Here is a 10757-nt window from a genome sequence, read left to right as displayed (position 1 = left end):
CTGAATTCGCTTATTCCAAAGGGAAATCTACCGAATTGGCCTTACAGACTTGGTTAGGAAAATTAAAAAGGGCCCACAAAAACAAAGAAATTGAGCTTTGTGCATTTCTGGATATTGAAGGAGCATTCGACAATACGAGTTATGGCTCGATCTCAAATGCCTTAACTAACAGAAATGTTGATTTTAATGTTATTTCCTGCATTGAGGCGATGCTTCAAAACAGAAAAATTACATCAACCTTACGTAGAACGTCTGTAGCTGTTGAGGCCGCAAAAGGTTGCCCATAGGGTGGAGTACTGTCTCCTTTGCTCTGGTCAGTGGTTGTTGATGAACTTTTAATCTTATTGGAAAATATTGGTTGTGACGCCATTGGGTATGCAGACGATCTAGTTATAATAGCATCGGGAAAACATGGTAGCAGTCTATCAAAGATCTTGGTAGGACACCTTCGAGGCATTTTAGCGTGGAGACATTTACGTTTTCACACTCAAACGTAAACTAGACATAGGTCCCGTACTTTTAGGAAACACTAATATTTCTCTCCAGTGAAACAAAGTACCTAGGTGTTGTCCTAGATGGTAAACTCACTTGGAGTTCACACTTAAATAAAGTATATAACAAAGCATTAAGGGCTTTATGGACAACACGGTCCTGTATAGGTAAAACTTGGGGCGTAAACCCAAAGATTATATTTTGGATATATCAGGCAGTAGTACGTCCTATCATGACATATGGTTGCCTGGTTTGGTGGCAAAAAGTCACACAGGCTGGATCTATTGCTGTTTGCATGAAGCTCCAGAGATTAGCGTGTCTCTTAATGACTGGTGCTATGAGGACAAGTCCAACTGCAGCACTTGAGGCTATACTTGGATTGACACCTCTGCACATACACATTCAATCTACGGCTGCGCTTAGTGCGCTTCGACTAAAACTCCACACGAACAAGGGTTGTCTTGACTGTGGTCATACAAAAGAGTAGACGTGCAATTTTCACGTCTACTCTTTCAATAAATAAAATCATAAAAAGAAAATATGTAAGTATACAGTCTTAAGCGCGGTACAAACTATTATTTTTGAGTGTCTTTCAAGAGAGAAAATGCATGAATGACAATCGTGCTCACGAAATTTTCACCCAAAAACTTTGTCATTTAAAAGCATATTTTTGCGTGGTTATATAAATTTTTACCTTACAAATTATATATAAACTCAAAAGAGTAGAATTAATTGTAACATAACTTTAATACGTGGTTTTATGATTACATTTATTGTTTTATTATTAATATATTTATTATTTATTATTATTAAAATTACACGTATAAATTAGAAAGAAATATAAATTTAATATAAAAATTTTTATAAAAAATTAAAATACAATTAAATATCCAACTAAATTTATGTGATGATAATAAGTAATTTTTTATTTGAAAAAACATCTAAATATGAACATCGTTAAACTAACGACCTAAACCCAAAAATAATAAAAAATGGAACTAAAAGTTGGTCGTAATAACAATTTATTATTAACCTAAATTTAATTTGTTAAATCATGCCATTAAAAAATATATTTAAAATATTAATAACATTGAACCTACAAAAATATGAAAATTACCAAATGTCTTGAAAAACAATGAATATATATCCTTTTATTAATTATATTATCTATCTATTGTGTTGTATTTTCTTAATATTTTTCATAATTAAAAAAGATAGTCATACACATTTTCCTTATGACTTATTCAATGAACTTAAAAGTAATATAATTAAATAAATGACTTAAAACTAACTCAAATAATATATGGAGAAAAATTTATCAACTAATGATTATAATAATACTATGTTATTTAAAGTCAAATAAATTTCGATTGCCATGGAACACTTCATTAGTTATTAAAATAACTGCAAAATAAGTTTTGTAAACGTTTTTTGCCATACTTGCGAGCCACTAAAAACACTTTTTATTTATTTGTGTAGTTATCTAATACCTAATAACTAATAATAAAATTAACTAAATTAAAACAAAGAAAAAGATATGCAGTGGAATCACATAATATAGAGAATAAACAAAACCAAGACAGAAATCTAAAAGGAATATATTCTAATTTGTTTACAATTCATTAAAAAGTCTAAATACAAAGTTTGGCGGACTTCTCATTGTGGTAATGGTAGTACATTAGCTAAATAATATTTTCATTTATATTTTCTCTACCTATATTTAATAATACTGTTTTCTTAACAAAATAATGAACTCTATTAGTAATAAACTCTATTATAATTAACTCTATTAGTTTAATATTCTCCAAATTAAATATTAGCACAAAATAGTTCGATTTAGATTTGGCGTCAATTACTTTGGCTTTTCAATGTTGCAAAAATTTTGCCGTTCTTTTTGAGACAGTAAGTATTTTGATGTTTTATTTTATTTTTTTCATGACTGTAAATTGTTAAGAATGAATTTTCTCTGAATATATTCTGGTTCGAAAATATTAATAGAATGATAACAAAAAAAAAAATATTGACAAAAAATATCACCGCCTTATTGCTATTAACTGTTGAAGTCGAAAATGTGAAGAAATTTTAGTTTTGTCTAGCTTTTTGAGACAAACTGTAATTCAATTTCAAATTACAATATCTGTATATAAGCGAAACGCATCCCTCCATATTAATAAAATTTACTAATTCTAAGATATGATAAACAAACAGGGATAAAAGTTTAAATACACCCTTAAAATTTAGAATTTAAAGAAAAATAAACATGTCACTGAAATTGTAAGTACGCAGTTTTATTTGATTTCATAAATTATTATAAATAACAACAAAAAATATTTACTTGGTTGCAAGCATAACGGTTAATTTAATAAAAACGAAAAAATGATGAGGACAAAAGTTTAAATACACATCAAAATTGTATGTAATCCAAAGAAATTGACAAACTTTTCAACAAAATATAATACTTAAATATTTTGTTGGACGGCTATGAGTTACTATGACTGCTTGCAGACGACGTGGCATGGAAAGGACTACATTTTCAGTTTCTAATGCCGTTATTTGAGATTAGGCTTTCTTGAGAACTCCTTTTAGTGTAAATATAAATATATTTTTTGTTTTGATTAATTTATGAAATCAAATAAAACTGCATACTTACAAATTTTATGAGGGTGTAGTTAAATTTTTGTTCCTGATAGTATATATCTCCAAACTTAGTTTAAGCTTTAAAACTTAAATCTGCATTAATTCTCCAACATTTCTTATATGCTATCACAATTGTAACGTGATAATTACATATTTCCCAAAAATCAAAACACATTATTATGAACCAGCATATTATATAGATTTGAATATTTGTAATGTTTACCTCTTGTTTTTGCAACAATTTTGCTTGGATTTTTAGCCACAGAATACATGACGTTCAAACGAATAACATATGCGACAATTTTTACGATTAATTCTTTTAATATTAAAATTATATGTATTTGGTATTTCAACAAAACGAAAAATATGGAAAACTAAGTATTATAAATATTTTAGCATTACACTAGCAACAAAATTACACTCACACATCTGTTGCAACCCCGAAATAGGTTAATTTTCTTATTGCATAACGTAACAGTTCCAACTAAAATATTATTGTTGTTGAAGGAACAACATGATATAGAATCAAATATTAACCCAGCATCTGCACTGGCTAAGCTAATGATGTGCGTAAAGGCTGAGTTAAGGTGGAGTTAGACGGTAGTTAACGTAAGAAGTTAAGTCAAAGCGAAATGCACAAACAACCAAACCTGTGTATTTGATAGGAACGAAATAAACATATGTGGCGAACTTATAGAAAAATCAAATTCAATTAGGTTTTGACGTTAAGCGATTTTAAAAACTGTGCTCAGTTGCTCGCAAAACCTTGATGAGGGTGGATGCGTTGCAATTATGTGCGGAATATGTTTACTATAACGAGAGTAGACGAAAAAATATTGTGATTATGAATGTGATTATTAATAAATTTTTTTTTTATATTAAATTTTTTTATATAATTATTTTATTAATATTGCTGAATATTGATTGTATTTCTATATAGCAAAAATAATCAGCATAATAAATTTATTTTATTAACATTTTTACAATAGGTAATTGTATTTTATAATAGTTAATATTATTTATTTTATAATATCAATAATTAATATCTTATATATTGATCAATAATCAGTAGAAAGAATTTAATTTATGGTATAATAAATATTGAAGAGAAATACTTATTTAATAATAATAAATAATATTAAAACATTAGTTATATATAAAAATATTTCACTAAAAATGTTTTTATTTGTTTTACTTTGAAAGTACATTCGTACAAAAAATATATATAGAAACATAGAAATTCACTACACTTGAGAACAAGCAACTACCGGTTGGAGTTGGGAACCTGATCCCCGAGGACATTTAATAGCAACATGCTTGCCATCAATTGCACCAACACAATTTGGAATGTTCCATGTTTGCCAAAAATCTGATGTAGGTTCACTTAAATATATTGGTGATAGTAGTTGCCAAATAATATCACACATTTCCAACACGGTGTTTCTAACTGTAGTTCTTCCCAATTTATAGCTCCATGCTAAACTCTGTAAAGGGACGCCATGTGCCAAATACCTTTAAAAAATGTTCGTGTTATTTTTACTAAAATTACTAATAAAACAGTACATGTAACTTACAAAAGAGTAAGTGATAAACGTTCATCAGCATTTATTTGCTGCCCACATTTTGTCGCAGAAGGAGCTATTAACTTCAATAATAAAGTATATAATTCTTTAGACATCCGTGTATGACTAAAAAATTCTTCGTTATCTTTTTCTTTTATGGCTAAAAACGTTTTTCGGTAATAGCCATGTAGAGCACGATCCACATTAATAGGACGAACTCGCCACCTTCTATTGCGCATTTGATTTCTCATGCTGTACAAGCGCAATATGTTTAGAAACAAATTACAAGCTTGCACAGTCAATTCATTTTGATTATACATATTTGTTAATAATTTACTTAAACTATTGTTAATTATTTCAACTACCGACTGGAACTTTTGAAAATATTTCATTTGCATGTTCCAATGTAAACAAAGTCAGCTGCTTACTTACCGTCTAACACCGCCCTAACTTAAAGCGAAATTTTCATTTCGTTTCTTCTTAACATCTTACGTTAACTACCGTCTAACTGAACCTTTAGGCGGTAGATAGCGTAAGAAATTAAGGAGAAACGAAATGAAAATTTCGCTCTAAATTAACACTGATTACGCAACTGATTTTGTTTACATGTAAACAAAATATTTTCAAAATGTACACGTAAAATAATCGCGAAATTATTTTATTTAAAATTGATGACAGATATTGTTACTGACATTACATATGTTTAAATTAAAAATGAAAAAAAAACTAATTGCTTTTTATATATGCAAAATATTTTCATATTTTATTATTTTAATTATATTGTAAGAAAATGAATCAACAACTGTAAACATCAAAAGTTCCAACCGGTGGTTGCTTGTCCACAAGTGCAGTGAATTTCTATATTATTTTTTCACGCAAATATTTTTATAGTAAAATAATTAAAAACATTTTCAGTCAAATACTTTTATTTATAACTGATATCTATTATATTGCACATCTTAATATTTTTATATTATATATTTTAAAATTGTGTTTTTTATTATTATTTAATTTAAATATTTCTCTTTAATTCATCAATATATAAGATATTACTGATATTATAAAATAATTAATTTTAATATTATAATTTTAATTAACCATTTTAATAACATTATTAATAACATAAATTCATTAAAATATTTTCTGCCGATTATTTCCGCTATGTGGAAATACAATCAATATTCAGCAATATCAATAAAGTAATGAAATGTAAAATTATAATATAGAGAAAAAACAGTGACAGAGACAGTCAATACAACATTTCTAGCAAAGAAGATAAAGAAAAGAAACTGAGAGTTACTCGAAAAATTGTGTATAAATTTTTCTGGATTATTCAAAAAATATTCAAAAATTTTGTGTAATGAGGTGAAAATATTACGCAGTACAATAACAAAAAGCCTAATGCTACATAATGGCGCGTGAATATTTTCCCCACCCGGACCCTGATACTTTGCCCACCCGGTCCCTACTCACCACGATATTTGCTAAAGTAACAGAGGTTTCTGAGAAATTTCGTTGTTTGTTTTGGTTTTTTGACATTAAAAATCCGTTACGAAAAAATGCGCCAAAGTTGCAATTAAGTGCACAAATACCACATTACTAAAAGAAAAATAAGGCGGAATTTGTTTTCAATTATAAAAGCATTAAAAAAAGGTAATTATTCCAGAAAAATATATGAATTATTAGTTAATTAAAATTTATTTACAATTAAAACGGAAGTGCGTACTTGGATGTTTAAATTTCAAACATCTCTATATTTTTCCAAACGATTATCGAAGGTATATTATTAATTAAAAATAACGCAATTTATTGTTGTAGAATAAAGTAAATATATAAATGTATTAACACATTAGAAACTTAGATGTGTGCCTAATTAGTGTATATAATAAACTACGAATTAAGTTGTGCTTTTATTTTTTATTTTTTCCATGATATACTAATAATTATAAAGAAGGAAAAATCCTGAAGAGAAATTAATATTATTAATTATACTTTGATTGAGTGTTGTTATTATATATACATATATTGAAAAATTAGAATCACAATTTTCGGATCAGTTCGATAACAATTGCTATAAATTAGGTTTAGCGCAACATTTATTTAATAAATTAGAAAACGTTCATCCCTATATATGTTGCTCTAATTGCAAAATTGAAACTCTTCTATCTTTTTTCATTAAAGTAAGAATTTACTTCATTTTAAAATATTTCAATCGAGATAATAAAGTGTCGAATTTTAAATATAAACAATTATGCTTTCAACACTTATAAACAGCAGAAAAGTGTTCATACTCTTTAAGAGATTTTTTGCTTAAACAAAAAATATTTTAGTTTTAATTTTATAATTTATTAAATTTATTTATAATTTATTATTTTTGGTTTAATATTAAATATTTTTAAAATAGTAACATTATTTTGTATATATTAAGTTATTCTAAATTGTATTTACATAAAATTGTATATTTGTTAAATAAAATATTTTGGTGGAACACCTAAACACCTAAAACTCGGTAACACGCCAGCAACCATATCTCTTAGGTGGTGCGGAAAATGCTTATATATTTAATATTTCTTCTAACACTATGCGATGAAATTGATCCTTATTGTTTATAATGTTGTTATTAACTAGTTAAGAATTTCTTGAATTTCATATACAAAAAACATTTCACCTTACTGAAAGGATTGCTTAAAACTACAAAAAATATGTAGTATTAAACAGCATATACACTTTTACGATTTTCTACATTGAAAAAATTTGATGTACAAGCAAAAATTGTATTACAATATACCAAACATTTGCTTGAATTTTAAAAAATTATATTAATATTAATCTTTTTAAAACAAACTATTAAAACAATGCAACCTAATACTCGAAATGTATGAACACATACTAACTTTTCTATTAGATGCTCAGCATATATATAAATATAGTACGTATATGTGCAACATGATTAAAAGAACTTTTATTTTAATAAATACGATACAATTTTTTTAACTTTATTAAAACAATTTCATGACTAATTATATATACATATTTACATATATCAATAATAGCTACTTTATATTTACTATTGATTTTAGTTCACCAATTCTTCATTTATATTTGATTTATATAGCGCATTTAAAACTTTTATGTAAATTGAAGTAAAACTGATATAAAAAATCATGCCTATATTTACTCATTATAATCGTATTAATATATACAATGGATTTTCCAAGAACAATAATTTATACTATTTCTTCTAATTAGAAGAAATGGCTACATGCTAATATGCAACCACAAATGTAGTAAATATTTAAGTTATAAGCCACACCGTTTTTAATATTTGACAATTCTGGTATGGTAAATAAGTAAAAGAGATTTTCTTTGCGATATTACACAAAGAGGCACCATTATTCAAAATTTCCTCTCAGTTTCTTTTCTTTATCTTCTTTGATTTCTAGTGAGCGGTCGTGTTTTCAAGCCGGTCTCCGAAAAATTTAAAATTTACAGTCTTCAAACTATTAAATCAAGTATTCTTGTAAAAACCACTTTTGTAATTAATATAAAAACACAAAAATAATACAATTATCGATAAAAAACAATTCCAAAAGTGAAAAGTGCATAAAATATTAATTTGAAAATAGAGCGCACTTTTTCGGGTTTTTGTTTATTTTCTTTTTGCACTACTTAATCTTAAATGTTCAAATAGCTGACAGAGCCAGCATATCAGCAATTAAATCTAAAAAATAAAAAGTTGCAATAGATTTGCTGAACTAGCTAAATCTACAGAGGAAGCTAATCAACCTACTACCAAAAAGTTTAAACCCCCTCCAGTTTACCTGTGTGAACGCTGTTCAAATACGCTTGTTACACTTCTAGCACGTCTGATTGGTAGCAATACTTTTCATATTGTTCCTATAACCAGGGGCAATATACAAGAAACTAAGATACAAATTGACACTGAAAATAATTTCAGGGTTATATCTAAATATTTCGATTGCAGCAAGAAAATTACAACACATACCAACCGAAGAGTAGTAAAGGCCTTGTTGTCGTTATCAAAGCCATTGGGTCAGATGTAGAACCCATTGAAATCACAAATGCCCTAAGCGAAAAATCTTTAACGCTATAGTTAATCAAAATAAAATCTCATAACGTATGTTTAAAGTTGAACTTTACCCGGAAGCTTAAAGCTTAAAAAAATGAAAGCCATCGCATCTATAACCTGCAAACTTACTTCACCGCAAAATTAATGTCGAGGAACCCCACAAGCGAAATGGTCCGGTGCAATGCGAAAACTGCCAAGAGTATGGCCACACTAAGTCATATTGTACTCTGCGCTCAGTGTTCGTAACATGTTGCGAGCTTCACCGTAGTTCCGAATGCGATAAAAAGGCATTAAAGGATTCTAACTCCAAAAAATGTAGCAACTGCAGTGGAAATCACACCGCAAACTTCAGAGACTCTCCTATTTATAAAGAACTGAAGCACAGGTTAGCTCTGCAAAATGAAACGTTGCGTAATCCTGCAAGAAGAAACCCCATCAAATTAGTTGAAGTACCCCAACTTTTAAATTCTAAGCCTTTAACACCAAGTGTTTCATATGCTAATGTCGTTAAATCTGAAAAGCAACCTGCTCCTCCAGTTTAAAGTAATAGTTTGGAAATGATGATCTCCACTCTCATCTAGAGCTTAACTCAGTTTATGTCAATCATGCAAACTACTCTTAACGAGATAGTTAAAATGCAAAGCCAATTAATGCAAATGTTCTTGTCTAATAAATGAGTACTTTAAAAATTTGTACATGGAATGCAAACGGCTTAAGCCAACATAAACTTGAACTCACAAACTTCATCACCCGAGAAAATGTGGATGTAATGCTTCGTTGAGAAACACATCTAACAAACAAAAATTTTTTTTCTATTCCTGGTTATTTGTTCTATAAAACCAATCACCCAGATGGCAAAACACATGGTGGTACAAGTATTTTGATACGAAGGCGTCTAAAACACAATTTCCTAGGTACATATGCTCATAATTATATGCAAGCTACATCAACATGCCTTAAGCACAAAGGAAAAAAATTTTACTTTATCGCGACTTTACTGCCCCTCTCGCTTCAACATTACTGAGATCCAATTTACGAATTACTTCTTAATTTTGGGTGACAGATTTCTTGCAGCAGGAGATTACAACGCCAAGGATACGTATTGGGGTTCACGGCTCTGTAATCCAAAAGGTAAACAGCTTTACAATTCCATTCTAAATTAAAAAATGCACTAGATGTATTTTCTCTTGGGCAGCCAACATATTGGCCTGCCGAAACAACAAAATACCAGACCTAATAGACTTCGCCGTGACCAAAGGCATGTGCAGAAATTTTATCTCAACATATACTAGCTGCGATTTGTCTTCTGACAATTCTCCAGTTACATTTTGTTTACTTGATGGTCCTCAGTTACATGACTGTTCCTATAGCCTAACAAGTCCTAGAACAAACTAGCTCAAATATAAGAAGTAGATTAGTTCATACATACAACAAACCACAAAATAAAGTGCAAGTCTCATATTAATGACGCAATCTCGGTGTTAAACTCAATTTTGTATGCTGTAGCAGAAAACTCAATCCCTAAAGACAATAAAATTTGCATACCCAATAAAGTACTTGCAAATAGTGGCATAGGAAATCTAGTTTTACAAAAACGTAGGTTAAGGCGCGAATAGCAAAAATGTAGGTCCCCTTCAGCGGAAAACTTATTTAAGGAAGCTCAAAGGAGACTTAGATCTCAATTCTTTTTGGGATGTGATCAATTCTCTGCGGTGAATTCTTTTTGTCGTTTTTGACGTTTTGTAAATGTTTTGACGCTCTGTAAAGATTTAGTGATGTGCGTACAAACGTGATGCTGAGGTATTTATTATTTTTCAAATTTACTAGATGAAAATTGCATTTAATAAATTATTTTTATGGGAGATGGTTCCAGGTAAGAATTCATATTTATTATTTCGATGTAAATTTTAATGCACTTTATCTCTTTCAAATAATTCGCCAATAATAATGATTGTATGTAATTAGGAAATTTACAC

At 28.6% G+C, this 10757-nt stretch overlaps 1 protein-coding gene and 1 long non-coding RNA gene across 2 annotated transcripts; both read right to left on the bottom strand.

The window, feature by feature from the left end:
- Window positions 1-2840: 2840 nt before the first annotated feature.
- Window positions 2841-3994, bottom strand: LOC119672755. The gene is made up of 3 exons (XR_005251951.1): window positions 3353-3994; window positions 3143-3252; window positions 2841-3071 (listed from the first exon to the last, which is right to left on the bottom strand). It is a non-coding gene; the product is annotated as an uncharacterized LOC119672755 (long non-coding RNA).
- A 379-nt stretch (window positions 3995-4373) lies between these two features.
- On the bottom strand, window positions 4374-5011 carry LOC119663166. Its single transcript, XM_038072831.1, has 2 exons — window positions 4704-5011; window positions 4374-4641 (listed from the first exon to the last, which is right to left on the bottom strand). The coding sequence occupies exons 1-2, from the start codon at window positions 5009-5011 to the stop codon at window positions 4374-4376; spliced, it is 576 nt and encodes a 191-aa protein (XP_037928759.1).
- Window positions 5012-10757: the final 5746 nt, after the last annotated feature.

This window comes from Teleopsis dalmanni, chromosome 1 (assembly GCF_002237135.1).
Source record: "Teleopsis dalmanni isolate 2A chromosome 1, ASM223713v2, whole genome shotgun sequence".
NCBI classification, from domain to species: Eukaryota; Metazoa; Arthropoda; class Insecta; order Diptera; family Diopsidae; genus Teleopsis; species Teleopsis dalmanni.
This window is presented reverse-complemented; position numbering and strand designations above follow the sequence as displayed.